Source organism: Natrix helvetica (genome assembly GCF_964273705.1).
Source record: "Natrix helvetica genome assembly, chromosome: 3".
NCBI lineage: Eukaryota > Metazoa > Chordata > Lepidosauria > Squamata > Natricidae > Natrix > Natrix helvetica.
Window position 1 is genome coordinate 91,697,794 of NC_138549.1, and position 19,035 is coordinate 91,716,828.

The following is a 19,035-nucleotide window of genomic DNA, read 5'->3' on the forward strand; positions in this document are numbered from 1 at the left end:
AGGGCGCGTCGGAAGGACCGGAGGTTGGGGTTTATGCGAAGCTCCTGGAGCAACTCATTCCAGAGGGAAGGCGCTCCCACAGAGAAGGCTCTTCCCCTGGGGGTCACTAGCCGACACTTTCTGGTCGACGGCACCCTGAAGAGGCCAACTCTGTGGGATTGCACTGGATGGTGGGAGGCTACTGGTGGCAGCAGGTGGTCTTGCAGGTACCCTGGGCCTAAGCCATGGAGCACTTTATGTTATACTAGTACTGAACTGTACTATACTATACAAAAAATTTTTTACGGCCCTATAAACCCTTAATTCAGGGTAGAGTTGAAGGCCTTCTTGATTCTTACTTAGTATTTGTAGCAGATATTTTCTCTTTGTGCCCTGATAGAACAACATCTACTGCTGCCTGATTGAACTCTCAAACTTCCAAGTAGGAGGCAAGTCTCTTCACCACTAGGCCACCATGCCTATTGTCAGCCCTGGAACCATTTTCCCCCTGGGCACCTTAGGGCTGCCACAGTGAAGCAAGTCGAGCTGTGGGAACAAGAGGGAGGGAAGAGATAGCTGGGGGATTGTATCCATAATAAAATTATTTATCCTGAGAACCAAGAGTTTTCCCACCAAAAGTGCAAAAAGATGGGGTCTAAGATTGAGTGACCCTTAGACTGTGACCTGATTGGACCATGTGATGGACTGCATGGACAGGGGAGGGAAAACTTTACTTTTAGTTAGGGGGAAACCCGAGGGGGGCTCAGAATCTGGTTTCCCCAGATGTGCCAATATGATACGTGCCTGCCTTGGAGTTTTGATTCCATTGAGCTTGTTATTTGGAACCATGACACATATTGCATTGCATTGTATTGTATTGGTGTGTGTGTGTCTGTGTCTGTGTGTCTGCGTGTGTAAAGTCTAATGAAATTTCTGTCTTTTATAGGAAGACCCTTATCCTTCTTACACTATGTATAGCTGTGGGTTGTGTGCAAAGACAGCAAGAAGGTAAGAAACATTTCTTGCAAAACATTTTGAATTATTAAGAGAAGGGTATAGTTTTGATTTTGTTAGTATTACCTTGAAATGTTTTTGACTGACCATTTATCCAAATATCAGACAGAGTTGAAATGGATGCAGAAGTTGAAAGAAACCAGTTTAGACATGTTGACTTTTTTGAGATTACTCACAGTTGCTTCCTATGGAATTACATATTTGGGGAAAAACTGTAAAAAAGAAGTCCTGAATTACTTACTTCGATTTTCCAAATGTGGGTGTTTGGTGGAACATAGTAAAAATTGAAGCTGTACTTTTGGAGACTTTCCAAGATAACCTAGCATGCTTATTAAACACTTATTCAGAATTTTATTTTTAAGGCTCATCAAAAGCAGTTCTATTTTTAATTTTTACTTCCTTTTAGTATGTTTTAATATGCTGAAGACAGTTGAAAAACATGTTTATGTTACGATACTGTTTGTATTTAGACTACTGAAAAATGGATAGACGCTTACTGTGGGAAGTTAATTTGGGAACGTAGCAATTATAGGCTCCATTATATCCATTTTATGATCTATGTGTTTGGACTCTTCCATTTCATTGCTCTCGCCAGTGTTGGAAAATTTTCAAAATGGAATCTTTATTTATTTTATTAATTTAAATAATTTATATGATTGCCCTCCTCTTAACAGTGACTATGGGTAATATACAACAGTGACTTTTGGGGGAGACGTAGAGCTACAATGTCTGATTTTGTGAAGTTCATGATCTCAGCTTCCTCTTCATGGGGAACAAGATATGATATCTTAATATATTTTCATCCCACTTATGGCTAGAAACATTTAGTTTAGGAGCTGAAAGGACTTTACTTTTCCAAGCCATTTCCTTCTTCTTCAGAAATTAAGAAACAGAACAAATACTTCTCAGAGTTAGCTATAAAAAATTTAAGACTTGAAAAGAAATTTATGACATTCTGAAACACTTTGGATGTCAATTTACTTATAAGTAGAAATTCTTTTTGCATCATTTTTTACTATTATGCAGAAGATAAATTTTGTTGTCATCAAATGAACAAACGTAAGTTTCATAGGTTTGTTATACTTATTTATTTAAAACATTTGTATGTATCCATTCATGTAATAAACTTTTATCAATCTTGCTCTTTCTCCAAGAAGGAAATGTTTATGTGTCATTTTCTTCTATCTTACTGTAGAAGAAGGAATGGCAACCCCTGGGGGTGGAGTTAAAGAGCCTAGAACTGTGATGGTGAACCTATGGCACGTGTGCCACAGGTGGCACGCAGTGCCTTCTCTGCGGGCACACCAATGTCGCCCCAGCCCAGCTCCACCACCCATGGGCATGTGCATATATGCCTCCCACTGGCCAGCTGGTCTTCAGGTCTCTACCGTGCATACACGAGAGCGGGGCACATGCTGAGGGCATGCATGCACAAGGGGTGGGGCACATGCATGGGGGGGCACTCGCATTGCATTTTTGAGGCTTGTGCACTGCCCCAGTGCCCTGTTTTGGCTTCCAGGTTGAGGGAGGAGGCCTTCCAAGCCCAAAACGGGGCACCTGGGGGGGTTCTTGTGCACATTGCATTATGGGTGTGGGCGCATGCACGCTTTCAGCCCGCAACGACAAAAAGGTTAGCCATCACTGGCCTAGAATCTCTATATAGCCACAAGCAGACTAAGTCCAACCCCCCTTCCATGAATTCCATGAACCCTTATCTAACTCCAAGCAAGTGCTAATCACTAGTTGAGAAAATTCCTGCCACAGGCTGTTTAGCAGTAAATGTATTTAATTGGACTTTCATGTGTGGATTTGATCTTTTGCACCCGACACTTGCTTTCCAACAACCCTACAAAGTGCGTTAGGTTGAGCGATTAATAAATTCACATACTGCACTAAAGTATCATGTATTTGGTTTTGGATGAGCATAATTTGAAAGGTGCAAAATGTACTAAATGACCTTCATTTTCAGGCCTATTGACTTTGGAGTTAACTGGATCCTCTTCTAAGGATTTTCTTCATAGTTTCAGATCATGAATATACTCAGAAGATTTATCTGGCCTCCAAAGAGCTGTTTATGGATTTGGGTATAAACAATAAATTTGTTTAGTTAAGAAAAAAAGTTGGAGCAGTGTTACTTACTTTATGCTTGTAGTGGAACTCTTATTTAAGAAGTCTAAATGCAAAGCCCAAATATAGGTCTAGTTTAATAGTTTATTGGAGCCTTTCTGTTATATATTTACTTTTTGAGCATTAGATGTATATATGACAAATTCAAACAGTTATTGCTTACTCCAAGCATTGAAATGAGATAATCTAAAGACATGTATTGTCTGACTTGTCTGTCAATATCAGCTTCTCTTCAGTTTCTTAGAACAGAAACTCACTTAAAATATAGACTAAATTGAAGACATGTGGTATCTACAGGGGAAAAAAAGTTTGTTGGCTTTTCTAACTATGCTTCCTTGCAATGGTGTGTCAGAGGGATAAAACACAGCACAGTTACCCTTATCCCCCACACTGTAAGAAAATGATTAATGAAGTCTGCAAGCAAACAGGGAAGAAATCATTAGTCTTCTGAAGTGGAAACAAGTCATTTTCAAGACGACAAACCATAAATATTTGTTGCAAATCTTCTTTGAGTTTTTTTCTTCTTCTTTTTAATGTACAGAGTAAATGAAGTCAGATGCCAACATCTGTGCAGAGAAAAGAAAAAGAATAGGTTCTTAATGGATTACTTTTTAAAAAAAAGTCAAAGAAGCTGGACTGGATTATATGTTCTAAAAGCATCTATTTTTTAAGCATCTTCTAAGAGAATTATTACAGAGAGCTGGTTTGATGTAGTGGTTTAGTCACCAGACTAGAAACTGGGAGACCGTGAATTCTGGTCCTGCCTTAGGCACAAAGCCAACTGTGTTACCTTGGGCCAGTCACTTTCTCTCAGCCTTAGGAAGTGGGTGATAAATAAACCAGTTTTGAAATCTTGCCATTGAAACCACTGATACTTAGTCGAGGCAGTTGCCAGGAGTCAACCTTGACTCAATGGCACAAAAACAAACAAACAAAACAAAAACAAAAACAGTATTATATTTAGAGAGGAAATTTTGAGAAGGCATGAATGTGTGGTTATAACTTTCTAGCTGTAAATTTAGGTTGTGAAAGCTGATTAAAAAGAAGTATACAATTGTTACGATACCAAACTTCCACAGAATTCTGGTGTGACAGGTTAATTTATTTATTACTACCATACTAATTGTATAGTCAAGGCTATAGTTTTCCCAGTTGCAATGTATGGCTGTGAAAGTTGGACCATATGAAAGGCTGAGCGCCAAAGAATTGAGGCTTTTGAACTATGGTACTGGAGAAGACTCCTGCAAGTCCCTTGGATTACAAGGTGATCAAACCAGTCAGTCCTAGAGGAGATCAACCCTGACTGCTCTTTAGAAGGCCAGATCCTGAAGATGAAACTCCAATACTTTGGCCACCTAATAAGAAGGAAGGACTCACTGGAGAAGAGCCTAATGCTGGGAAAGATTGAGGGCAAAAGAAGAATGGGACGAGAGAGAATGAGGTGGCTGGATGGAGTCACTGAAGCAGTAGACGTGAGCTTAAATGAACTCCAGAGGATGGTAGAGGACAGGAAGGCCTGGAGGAACGTTGTCCACGAGATTGCGATTGTCGGACATGACTTCGCAACTAACCACCAATCATACTAATAAAAACAACAACAAGATAACCTCCTTGTCTAACCCACATTCCATTTTTTTCAGAGCACTGAGTAAAATAAAGTAAAAAGTGCTTATTTTTCCACTCAGAGATTCCCTGTCTAGTGATTTTTCCTCAAACTCTGAAAATCCTGTGAGAGATTCCTTTCTTTTTTGCATTCAGTCATGTCCAATTTTCAAACATTGTCTGGACACGTCCCTGCAATTTGGCAAGATTTTTCTGAAGCATTTTGCCGTTGTCTCCTTCCTAGGGCAAAGGGAAAGTGACAACACAAGGTCATCCCAGTGGGCTTTGTGCCTAAGACAGGGCTAGAATCTACAGTCTCCTGGCTGCTAATGGCTTAACATCAAATTGGCTTTCTATGAGAAATATAGGCCCCGCTGAAAAATAGGAAGCTAAAGCATTATTGTGTTTGTTAGATTCCAGACTTTATTTCTAATCTTTTTTTCCACGCCATAAGGGAAAAATGACACTTTGAATTACAGCATGACCAGTTCTGTGCAATTTTCACAAATTAAGGCTTAAATAAATTTATCTTATGCCTAAATATCCCAAGGAATTGGAAAATATATAATGCGATCTTCCCATTCAAATGATATGTCTTCCGTTGCCTCTGAATACAGTAGATGGCTCTTTGTCAATTGTGAAATACACCCCTAAGTATTATTTAACAGCCTCTTAATAGAAAAGCATGTAACTAATTTTCAGAAGGGGTAGTACATAATTATATATTCAATGACAATTCCAAAAGTGTGAATATATATGAGTATGTCTGTTTATACACACACTAGAAAAGGAGACAAAAATGTGCCAGTAGTACTCAGTGCTTAACATTTGCTAGTAATATTTTTGGTAAATGGAAGGAAGTCAACTTCAGAAATTAGGCTGAATTTTTTGGAAAAGTCTGTGGAAATCCTTCTGTTTATTCAGTTTTGGCTTTTGCTTCAACTTGTATTAATGATGATGAATAATTGATTTTTCATAATTTTAGTCTCATATGCTAAAATGGTATATTCTGAGGTTCCTGGCCTGAGCCCAAGAAGTAATTTTGCACATTACTTTTGAGGCTAAATTGTTGATGGATCCTATGAATTATTATTATCTACCATAACTCATATTATTGGATGCTAGGACTTAATGTGGTTTTAATAAGTAACTTTGCATAATTTCTGGGACTTCTTCACAGCCTCCCTATCCTATGTACATTTTAATGTATCCGAACAAACCATGCAGTTCCATGTATGCCAGTGAGACTTGGACTGTATACAGGAGGCATGCTAGGCAATTGAACCACTTCCACATGACCTGCCTCCCTAGAATTCTGAGGATCCAGTGGCAGGACAAGGTGCTAGACAAAGAAGTCTTCTCCAGAGCAGGCCTGCCATCAGTTCACACCCTGCTGATGAAAGCCCAGACACGCTGGGCAGGGCCATGTTGCAAAGATGCCAGACCATCGCATCCCCAAACAGCTCCTCTATGGTGAGCTGTCTCAAGGAAAGCGATCGCAGGGGGGACAAAGGAAGCGATAGAAAGACATGTTGAAAGCCTCCTTCAAGTCCCTGGAAATTGACACCACCTCCTGCGAAACCCTGGCACAAGATCGTTCAACATGGCACACACTGATCCACCAAGCATGCCAGGCATCTGAGGACAGAGAAACAACCATAGAACAAAAGAAGCGAGCACTCCGCAAAACCAGAGCTGCAAATGTTGCAACAATGGTGCTCACACATGTCTGCCCGACATGTGGCAGAACATTTCATGCCCATATACTATAGACCTTACCAGCTACCTGCGGAGACATTGTGGGCAGCCTACAACCTGTTAGATGTCAAGGTCCTCTTCAAACACGATGCATCACCATAACTCATATTATTGGATGCTAGGACTTAATGTGGTTTTAATAAGTAGCTTTACATAATTTCTGGGACTTCTTCACAGCCTCCCTATTCTTTATATGTTTTAATGCATCAGAACAAACCAGGCATGAAAATAGCATTTCCACTCACTGGAACTGAATAATCCAAAGTTTCTCAACCTTGGCAAGTTTAAAATGGGCCGTCTTGGGACTCAGGAATTCTGGGAGTTGAAGTCCACCCATCTTAAACTTGCAAAGGTTGAGTAATTCAGTAATTATTCATTCCCTAAAGTTCAAATAATTATTCATTCCCTAAAAAGTTGTTTGGAGGATACTTTAAAGTTAAGAATGAGTTAGGCAAAAATGCAGGAGTGGTTTTTTTTCTCCTTCCTGTTAAAAGTTCACTTTAAAGGTACTCTTTCTTTAAAGGGGCTCTGTGATTAGGGAAAATAATAATCTGTGCAGTGAAAAGACTCCTGAAGAAAAAAAGATGTGGATAAGAAAGAATTAAACTTCCTTTCCCTGCTCACCTTGTACTTTAAAAAATGACTACTTCCTTTTAAGATTGTGTAATGTATTCAGCTTCTGTTGTCATCCTATATGAAAGGAGGGAGACATCTGAGATTTTTGGTGATGGGCACTTTCCTATCACAGTATTTCTACTTCCTGATCTCCCTAAAACATTTTCAAGTCAAGCTGATGTCTGAATATAGAGTGGAAGGAAAAAGACACACACCTTGGAATGCAGGTTGTGATAAAGACTTGAGGAATAGAAATGTGATGATCAGATAACTACCAAGAAACAGCCCATCTAGAAGCAGATCTGAGGCTTTTCAAGGGCAAAAATAAATAAATAAAAATCATTACAATTATTTTGTATAGGCAGTGATTTTGAAGCTGGTGTTAGATCTACTGTAACAGTACCAAGACAGCTGATATCATGAAAACAGACATATTCAGAGTTGATTTTGATGTTCCACAAGATCTGCCTAAGTCCTGTAGTTTAGCAACATTCCTCTGCTATATGAGGCATGACAACATAGCTTATTTTTCCTTAGAGTTAGGTGAGAGAGGAATCACAACCTCCTTTGTTTTTATAATATGCAATTCTTTTTGCTTTCCATTACAGGCTCAGCATGTCTCACATACATTGAATCTTACATTTGCTTAGTCTAATTGCTTGGAGTAGAAGGAAAAAATACATTTTATTTTCACTTGATAAGTATACAGTGTATTCAATCTTTGAAATTAAGTCACTTGTATTTAATTTTTTTGACACATGTCTATTTAGAACTTGTGCCTGTTAAACTTTTTAGTTTTAAACGTAGATGCATCACAAAGGAAACATACTTTCCTTGGCATTGGCTTTAATTAATATTTTAATAACTGAAAATAACGAAGTTTGAACTTTATTTAGTTTGCTTTGGAGAGATAGACAAATCTATTTTTCTGGAAACATCTTACATACATACATCCCTACGACCAATCCGCTCGCACAGAGAGGGACTTCTCCGGGTGCCGTCCACTAAACAGTGTCGGGGGGCGACACCCAGGAGTAGGGCCTTCTCTGTGATGGGCCCGGCCCTTTGGAATAACCTCCCCCTCGACATTAGGATTACCTCCGATCTCCGCTCCTTCCGTGTAAAGCTCAAGACCCACCTTTTTCAATTATCTGGCCTGGCTCAGCCATAGTTCCATCCTATTCCTCCTGACAGTCTTTTTAAATTCGTAATTTTTTTAATTGGGGTATTTTAATTGCTAATTTTATTACGATTATTGTATGTATTTAATGACTGTTACCTCCTCCGGGTATGTGTATGAGTGTATGTGTATGTGTATGTGTATGTGTATGTGTATATGTATGTATATATATATATATATATATATATATATATATATATATATATATATATATATATATATATATATATATATATATATGTGCTTTTATTGTACGCCGCCCCGAGTCCCTTGTGGAGAGGGAGCGGCTAACAAATTAATTTTATTATTATTATTATTATTATTATTATTATTATTATTATTATTATTATTATTATTATTAATTTGCTACTGGTATAAAGAAAGAGACATCAGTGTTTATTTTGTGAAGAATCCTTAAAACTTCAAAATGTAAAATATACACATTCATTTTTCACACAATCCCACATTTTTCTAAGATGTATTGTTAGCTATGTTAAAAATATGTCAAAATGATTGTTGGTTATTATTTGTTCAAATTTAATCTTTTATTATCAATGTACTACCTAAATTCCTATTTACCAAATATAGTTTTTATCAATAAGGAAGTTTGATAAAAGTATTGCTAGAAAGCTAGCAACTTTTACAAAATTTGTGGAAATGAATGGGCTACGTTATCCCATTTATAAAATTAAAAATTAGAGAGAGAAAAAAATCAATGTAAATCTTGTTGGGAAGAAAATTGAATGGTTGGTTGCTTCTGCTGAAATAAACTCTAATTTATAAAACCTGGTGGATTAATATTGATTCATCTTTAACTCTCTTGTTTTTGCCGTAGCAGGCTTAACACAGTCTTCCTTCTGGCAGTCATTAGAGGAATTATTATCCTCATCTAAAGGTCATAGTCTTGGTCAGCCATCTGGAAATAACATTATAGTGGGATGCAAGCCCATGTAAGAACCTATTATCTCATTTTCTAAAGTTATGTCATACATAACTGATAAGTGTTTATACTAGTATCTGCACAATTCTTATGTCCTATGTTGGTAGGAATCAGGCATGATGTATGTGACAGATTTGCTTTTTACCGAAAAGTGCCATTGTGCAGCAGTTTGCAGAAATTGCTATAAACTACATGAGCGAATTTAATTAAGCACTATTTTTCTTACCTCCTTTTCTTTCTTTTCTAGGCATAGATGTTCTCCATCATTTAGGCCTAAGTGGGCAAGCTATGCATCATCCAACAACAGAGTCTACGATACACTTGTCACATGCTTCATCACCTCAAGGGATTCAACTAACTGCCTTTGGAGTTCTTTTATCCACTCAGACAGCCATTGAAGTTCCCATCTCTCAAGTGGGAGCAGCAGCCTTAGGTTCCAATTTTGCCATACTAATTAGCTTATGCTCTTACAGAGTAAACAATGCCTTTCTTTTCAGTATTAGGAATAAAAATAGACTCCAGTTTGGTATACAGCTGCTACCAAGGAAGATAATGGTGCACACTGGAGGGAAGCACTCTGTATACTTTGATTATCGGGTTCACGACGAGCAGTGGCACACATTTGCTATTGATGTTACAGAAAAATCAGTCTCCCTATTTACTCAATGTGGAAGGAAACACTTCAGCAAGGAGATTCTTTCCAAAGTACAGTTTGATTCACATAGCTTATTTACCTTAGGAAGAATGAACCCCCAGTCAGTCAACTTTGAAGGTGTGTTATGTCAGCTGGATATTATCCCCTCTGCACAAGCCTTGACAAACTATTGTAAATATGTGAAACTACAGTGTCGCCAAGCTGATACATACCGATCTCATACAATTTCTCCAAGCGTGGTAGACTCAAGCAAGCTGTTGGATGAAGTAACCCAACCATTAAATAAAAGAAAAGGTACACTAAATATTCATATCAGTAAGTTAGCATCGGTCAAAGATCCTCAAGAATTGATGGAGACAACTTCTTCCTTGACTCCTCTTTCCTTAGGGAATATTACTGCCTTGTCAGAACCAAATGACGAGCAAATTGTGAATGTCTCCAAAGAACATCAACATTATGTCAGCAAAAGGAAAGGGGATTCCTTGCCTCTCACAAAATTAACTTTAAATCATACAGACTCTCTGAAAGAAAATATAAAAAGAAAAGCGAATTCCAATTTGCTGTTTTCCATAAAGCAGCCTAAAGCCAAACATATGATGAAAAATACATCAAAGCCATATTTATATGAACGAATGGATATGCATCAGTTTTTAAATACAACATTGTATGAGGATTTTCATTCCGAACCTTTAATTAATCGGTTTAGCTCATGGGATGAGCATACAGTTCAAACTGATGAGATTTATAATGCAGAAGGCAATTATGAATTTGATGCTGATTATTATGACTATGATTATGAAGAATGGGAGAGACTACTTGACATGGAAAATCTTAAGGGGTCTAAAGGAGATCCTGGACAGGTGGTAAGTGGCTTTCATTTATGGTATCTAATAATAAATATAAGAATTCTACAGCCACATTACAGGGATTTACCAAGGCTATTATAATGCAGGAATTTCCTGTAATTTCAGTTTTCTATGCTAATAGTGGTAAGATGAGAAATAACCTGGGCTTTGGGTATTTTATAAGAATGAATATTTTGTTGTAGATAGATTTCCTGGAAATTCTAGAGATATGTTAATAGAACAAAGAACCAGACATAGGGACTGCTGTCCCCCAAAAGTATTAGAGTTTGGAGATCACGAGGCTAGGTAAAACTGGACTACATTGTTTCCCCCATGAATTAAAAGCCGTTATTCAAGTGATAAAAGTTCCTGAATCCATTCTACTTCTGACGCCTAATTCTTTTTGTGATGATAAATGTATATTGTGAATATGGAATGGATTAGACCAGGGCAATATTCTTTACATGAAAGCTAGATGGGAATTTTTCACCTTGTCTCCATGAATTCCCACCCAATATGTTTATAGATTCATACCTCTGTAGTCTTTAAAACTTCTTATGGGGCATGATATCTAGAATAACATTTTCTTTGGGGTAGGGCTCAAGACTGTTTCCTTATAAATGCACACACCTTCCTAGAAAACTCATACTTTAGAAAAAAATCTGAAATGATCCAGCCTCACATCTATGGAGATTCTTAGTCATCCAGGCAGTAGTACCGGAGCCTGACTGGAGCACCAGATACCGTTCCGTTCTGGTGCTCCGGAGGGCCCACCCGCCTGTCCGAGCTCCTTACCTGTCTTTTAATGCTCCTGCGCTTCCACGCATGGCACATACAGCTCCTGTGCGATGCTCCGCGGAGCAGCTGGAGTGTTGTGGCTCACGGAGGCACTAAGATGCATGCATGCGCTGGGCCTGTTCCAACGCCGCCGGGCCCGTTAAAACCACACCGGTTGGAACGGGATCTGGAACCCACCACTGCATCCAGGCCATAGTTGTCCCAAAGGTGCTTTTGCAAAAGGCAACTGGACTGCCTTTGTTTTTCCTTGAAGATACTTTGCTTCTCATCCAAAAGGCTGAAGAAATGAAACTCAAAAGCAAGCCAGAAGAATGTAGCCTACTTGTAAATGGTGCCGGAATTTAAAAAAACAAAATAGTTTCAGCCCAGATTTAGGGCACCTGATTATTAGATACCTGGGGAACTAATGCTGACAAATTAATCTTCTGAAACCTTGTAGATCTGTTCTACACAGGCTTCCATGTAACTGCATCTATTCCATGGGTGTCAAACCTGCGGCCCGTGGGCTGGATGCTTCATGCACTGGCCATGCCGACCCCCGTTTTAGTGAAGGAGAAAAAAAGTCAAGATATGTCATGTGATGACAACGTGATGATGCAAGTTTGACACCCCTGATCTATACGGTTACTAGCATGCTCAGAAGCTAGCAATTTTCTTCTCAGTCATTAAAGAAGAAACTGACAAAAAAGGCTTAACTTTATTTTGGTAGCTAGAAGGCAGGGGCAAGACTTTTGTCATGCCTTGGAGGAATCCTCTTCCTTTAATATTGCCTTTTGAGGAGAAAGAAAGAGCAAAGAAAATGTAGTAAAAATGCACTATTACTGTAAAAGGCGAAATAAGAGAGAAACAAACAACAAAAGGAAGAGGACAAAGGAATTAAGGAAGCTTCTAAGGCCGTGCACCTGGGAGGATGTCAGGAGATTGTAGAGAGTTTGATACCTCTGATAGCAAAAAATGCATAATGGCCAATAGAAACAAGGGAGATCTGCAGAGGGAGTGCAAAAAGATTTTCTGCTGAGGGACGGGAAGAAGGGTGGTTTGCAAACCATGGCTGTGGTGTGACCACAACTAATTTTGATTTAGTCTATAAAACAAAGTTAAGCAGATTATGGGTTAGCTGCTGACCCATAATCTTAGAGAGAGACAGATAGAAAGGGAGAGACAGAGGGAGGGACACACACACACACACACACACCTGTTTCCTACAGAAAAGAAAACACTGGGAGCCACAAACCTGGGTAGGCGTGGCTGGGGGGATGTCATGTGACTGGGTGGGAGTGAGTGATGTCGAGTTGGCCATGCCCACACAGGTTTTGTGGTTCCCGGTGTTTTCTTTTCTGTGGGAAAAAGGTCCAAATGGCATTTTGGGTGTTTGAGGTTTTAGACCCTTGAGTTAGCATATTATATGAACATATGTAGCCATTGTTCACTCCTCTAAATGTATATTTGTTCCATGAACTACTGATATTACTGTAACTGATCTAGACTGCTTTCAACTGAATTCTTTTCACGAGGTTTGTTATTTTATTGGCTTTTAAATCTGTTAAGTTGTCAGTCTCTTTGGTGCCATAAGATTCTGTGACTGGTTTTACATAGAATGCCTTAATGCCAAACTATGGTTCCTTTTAACCATATATCATTGAATAAACCACAGTAACTTAATTCATATGATATAGTAAGCTATACATTGTAGTTCAGAAACTACAATGGCTAATTCACCCATCCAAAATCCAAATAATTTGATAAATGTCTTTTCAAACAATCCACATTATGTATCCATGTCATAGGGCATGTCAATTTTTTCAGCTTTCAATTTCCAAACATTAGGGGTGCTCAAAAGTTGTGACATGCCTTGGGAATTGTAAAGATACTTTGGTTACTTTAATATAATTTAGATGTTTTTAGTAAGTAACTACATAAATATAACTTTTTAACATTTTGTTTGTTTCATAATGAGCTTTTACTATATATTCCTTTTCCATTCTGCACAAATGAAGCTTTAGAATCTTTATCATAGCAGTCATGAGGGATGCTTCATACAATACAATAGCAGAGTTGGAAGGGACCTTGGAGGTCTTCTAGTCCAACCCCCTGCCTAGGCAGGAAACCCTATACCGTTTCAGACAAATGGCTATCCAACATCTTCTTAAAGACTTCCAGTGTTGGGGCATTCACAACTTCTGGAGGCAAGCTGTTCCACTGATTAATGGTTCTAACTGTCAGAAAATTTCTCCTCAGCTCTAAGTTGCTTCTCTCCTTGATTAGTTTCCACCCATTGCTTCTTGTTCTACCCTCAGGTGCCTTGGAGAATAGTTTGACTTCCTCTTCTTTGTGGCAACCCCTGAGATATTGGAACACTGCTATCATGTCTCTCCTAATAAAGATAATGTATCTTTATATGTGTGCAACTACGAATGCACACACCCGAAGAACAATATGCAAATTCAATATGCAAATACAACTAACATATTTTACATAATGGAATTCCTATAGTGGTTTCTAGTATATTTATGGTTCAAATAAGTAACTGTCCAAAATTCTTTTTCAGCTTCATTTATCAGAAGTATCACATCATTGCCAGCCACCAGGTGTTTTAAAGTAAAGTTGCTTCAGTATTGGACCAAAAAACCATGGTGGAATATTTAACATGTACATCAATAATTATGAATGTTAATTGTTCAGTACAAAACTAGAAACTAAAAAAATCTCTAAATTAGTATCTTATATTCCCAAAAATGATTTTTTTGTCCCTGAAAAAATATGAAGGGAACACAATCATTACACTGGTGTATACATTCCCATAACCAGTGGACACTGAACTATGTCCACTGGTTATGGGAATGTATGATGTTAGATGTATCTAGACAATAAATTTTAAACTTTTATAAAGCTCTTTTCATGGTATGTTTTGTAAAATATATATGCCAGGCACTCTGCATGGTTTCCCTCCATGATTAGGTGCCAAAAAATTCCTTGCTTATTTGGATGTTATATCAACCACAAAATGAGTTTCAGTTGTTTATTTTAACTATTCCTGCTGCCAGAATTCTGGCTTAGCCTGGTATATGAACATGGCTAATGCCTACTCTGCTTATTCTTAGAGTAAATAGACAAGAGTGGCAACTTTTACAAGCCTGCTCAGGCACTATGAACAGTTAGCATGCTCATTTGATGCTGCCTTTGCTCCTGTTCCATACATTCAAGTGGCACAGAGTTATTTTGTTTTCTAAGTCTAGAATGGCTGCTAATTTTAAAGTCCCTAAGGACAGAAGGGCTGGGAAGATTTTTTTTCTATTTATATACATTTATGAAACTATCAGTTCTCTACCAAACGAACGACATGCATTTAATTCATACTCTTTTTGTGTGTGTGTGTGTTTGGGTATAGAATTTTGTGTGATGCTTTATTGCTTACAATCAAGTAAAAAAAATTGCACTAGGCTTAAAAAAACCAACCAACCAAAAACAATCAAATACATGGAGAAGCCAGAAATTTTCCTATGATTTGTAGAATCCGTTATAATAGTTCATGATTGCTAATTCCCCATCATCCTAAAAAAGGATGGGGAGAACTGAAGGGAACAAGAACCACAGTTAATTCTGTTCATTTCCATTGTAATCTATTACATTGCTTCCAAATATGTATGGACAACGCCATTTCAGAAAGAAGGATTGTTCAGTAGAGAAAGTGATTGCATTCCTGTATCTCTTATAGTAAGGTTACAACCACTTATATTAATTTATCAGCTTGGTAATGACTGAAAAATGTCTGTATTAAGAAACTCAACACAACTATTTTCAAGGCAGATACACCTCTGAATGTATCCCAACTTTCCCAATGAAGGCAGCATGTTAGAAATCCTGCCATTGTTGAAGGTATTGAGGGATCTGGTAAGGAAATACCACTGAAACGATGATCCAATGGGTCGTGCCTTATCTAGTATATTTTTTAAAATGTAGTTATTTTAGTTAGGCTTCTGCAAGATTGAATCTGTGCAGCTTTAATATAATTTGGCAGCTAATTATACTTTTCATTCCTATCTGCTTTGCCTTTATTACATCAGACCACAATGAAAATGATTGTTGTGTTACAATTCTAACTCCATCTCCAAATAAAGGACTGAATTTGGCACAAGCTTGCTCATTTGGTGTCCTGCCTATTTGCCAGCTGTTTCAGTGATCTTCTGGCTAAAACCTTACTTTTTGTTAATTGATGGCCTTCTTTACAATAGATGATGAGTGTTTGCAGACTTCTTGTTATTCATGTAGATATTCTGGAAATGGTTAGACAGTTTGTACATTTGATCAGCTTTGTGTAGCTATAGGGATTTAAAGGCATTTCTAATTTTGTTAGTGTACTTTTCAATAAAGGTATGTATCAAATTAAGAAATGGTCCAAAGTTGGCCAACCCATCTTAAAACTCGCATGCTTTTCTACTAAAAAGTTATCTTGGCTTAACCAATCAAGCAGCCACGAATATAGATGGCTGTCATAAAGGCTATTGGTTTGCAGTTTACATGATCTTCGTCTTTTTATATTATTCCAATACAAATAAATAGATGTAAGGGTGATGGCCTATCAATTTATTTATCTTTTCTTATTTTCAGTACTTGATAACTTAATTACAATCTAAACCAGTGGTAGTCAACCTGGTCCCTACCGCCCACTAGTGGACATTCCAGCTTTCATGGTGGGCGGTAAGGGTTTGCTGTAACTCTGCTTTATAAATTTTATAAAGTAAAGTTACTTCCCTACTTTATAAATCACCATTACTGTGGAACCGGTGGGCAGTCAAAAACTTTTACTACTAACAGAGCTACAAAAGTGGGCGGTAGGTATAAAAAGGTTGACTACCCCTGATCTAAACCATGCTGTACTGGTCATTAACTGTAGTTTCCTGCTTAAACTGCTATTGTATATTAATATGTACCGTGTCTCAGTACTGATAGTAACTAGAAGTTACTATATGAGCTATCTAACCACTGTTGCTGTTCTTCTAAGGCACATGTTAGTCATTGTGGTATATAGTGTAATTTATAATTTCAAAAATCCTATGCACTTAGTCAATCTATTGTAGGTAGGGAAACTAAACTAATGAATAATTTCAATTTCGAAAAGACAAAATTTAATATAGTCATTCCTATGCTGGATTTTTGTGTTCATATTTTATTTTGTTTCATTTCCCCTTTAGGGACTCCCAGGTCTTCCAGGATTACCTGGCCCAGCAGGAAAGCGAGGCCCAAGAGTGAGTAAAAGATATCTGTTTCCAGAAATATACCTTTTCACAACCAAGTAGACCTCTTATTTCTGAACTTAATACATTAAAAAAATGAAATGTTTTTAATTGCTCTTCTCTAGGAAATTAGCGGTGCATTTTGTAAATTGAAACTGAATGTAAACTTTGAACTAATGTGATAACAAAAAATATATCAGGCTACATGCTACTCATCTTCATTTTTTTTCATTCCTCTCATCAATATGTCTCTGAAGCCCAGTGTCCAATTTTATTTCCTTTTTGGAATGAGGTAAAATGGACTTCCTAGAATTTTACATTCTGAAGGTAGAAAGCAGAAAGCAGTAAAGAAACTGGTGTGAGCTTTCACTGCTGATATCTCTTCAGCAATGTTGAGCTTCAGGTTTTAATAACTGTGATTTAAAGAATATATTTCCTTTAATTGCTGGCAAAACATTAAGAAATATGCTCTCTAGGCCATGGTCACTAAATCCTTAAGCACAAGACTGAAACTTTTAAAGTTGCAATCATATAATGCCTCTTTACTCTTTTGGTGTAGTAACAATGTGATTGACTACAAGAAATTTCTCTCTCTTTTGGTAAATCAAAGTATTCAGGAATGTAATAATGCACACATATATTTTTAAAAAATAACAAAATTTCTATAAGCAAAAATTCTGAAATCCAGAATTTTCCTTCTGGTTATCATACATTTTATTGTTCACCCATGTTGGATTTTTTTTGTCTGTGAGATACATGTTAACAATATTTACATAATAATATGCAAACAGATTTTAGCTTTGTTCTGTTAAACATTGGTTGAGGCATTAAGAAAGGAATTTCTGGCATGTTATGATGAACAAAAACTAACTCATCAAAAACATGTTAGCCTGGTTTATATTAAAGTTAACTGCACTGATGCAGATTCCATGTGTGTTGGCAGGCACCATAAAAAAAATCTTCCCTGTCAGATGACTGAAAATTTGGCATGTCTTTTTACCAATTGGATAAAGAGAAATTCATACAGTGTCCATTTGTTATTTCCCACCCACCTCTGTAAGACTGATTATCACTGGCTAATTTGTCAAATGACAAACAGTTTAGTTAGAGAAGATGTTTGAACCCACCCATTATGGCTTTATATGATATGTCAGCAATTCCATAAGTCTCATTTGGCAATAATGACTTTATAATCCTTGTTTAATATTATATATGAATTGAAATGCTAATAGAAATGACCGGGCTATATTTGTTATTCAAAATCACAAAAAGAATGACATTTTTACCAAATTCCTTTGACTACAAAACTCAATCCTGATAAGTAACTTATGCATGAAACTTATTTTTGCAAATGAAGTGCTGCTGCATTGGCTTTGGTTATCAAAAGCACATGGAATTGATTTTGTAGCATTTTCATTAGTTAGCCATACAGAAAAGAATATAGTAGTCTTCAAATCACAACAGTTCATTTAGTGACTCTTTGAAGTTACAATGGCACTGAAAAAGGTGACTTACAACCATTTTTCACTCTTACGACGGTTGCAGCATCCCCATGATCAAAATTCAGATCCTTGGAACTGACTCATATTTATGACGGTTGCAGTGTCCTGGGACCATGTGATCATGGTTTGTGACCTTCTGACAAGCAAAATCAATAGGAAAGGCAGATTCATTTTACTGTGTAACTTACTTAACAACTGCAGTGATTCACTTAACAACTGCAGCAAGGATGAGGTGCTTGGGGCCCAAAGGGAGGGACCACTAAAATATAAAGATGAAGAAATCACCATTCTTAAGCAAATTCCGAAAAAGATAAGAGAAAGAAGGAGGAAGTATTCCTCCTTATCAAAGAAATTATACAATAAAGGAGTTTGGTTTAGATGGTTATTGCCAGAGGGAATGTTGATCTTTTGGAGGGAAATAGAATTAGAATTAATACAGTGCAGGAGGCTGAAGCCTTCATTAAAAAACATTTCTCTCTCCTAGAGGATGAACACAGGGAAGGTAGTGAAAAGGGTAGCAAGGCACAAGATATGAAGGAGGGGGGGCTGTAGCTCCACCTGGGGACAGGGAGGAAGGAGCAATATCGAAAAGGCTCAGGTCACAAAAATAAAAGTATTTGAAATATTTGTAATTGTTGATATACTAGAAAGTGACAAAGGAAAAATGATTGAACACATGGTTGAAACAACATAGAATAAGATTCTGTTTTTTGCTTATCTTTTATACGTTGTTTTTAATATTGTAAAAATTGTGAGATTTGGAGGGATTTCTACCACTAGCGTGGG

General features: G+C 37.4%; 1 protein-coding gene across 1 annotated transcript in view; it reads left to right on the forward strand.

Moving 5' to 3' along the window:
• The window catches only part of COL24A1 (collagen type XXIV alpha 1 chain), a 158,989-nt gene that overhangs the window by 15,674 nt on the left and 124,280 nt on the right, over window positions 1-19,035 (forward strand). The window contains exons 2-4 of the mRNA XM_081948002.1: window positions 926-987; window positions 9,463-10,733; window positions 16,706-16,759. Coding sequence (XP_081804128.1) covers window positions 926-987; window positions 9,463-10,733; window positions 16,706-16,759 — 1,387 coding nt within the window. The remainder of the gene's footprint in view (window positions 1-925; window positions 988-9,462; window positions 10,734-16,705; window positions 16,760-19,035) is intronic.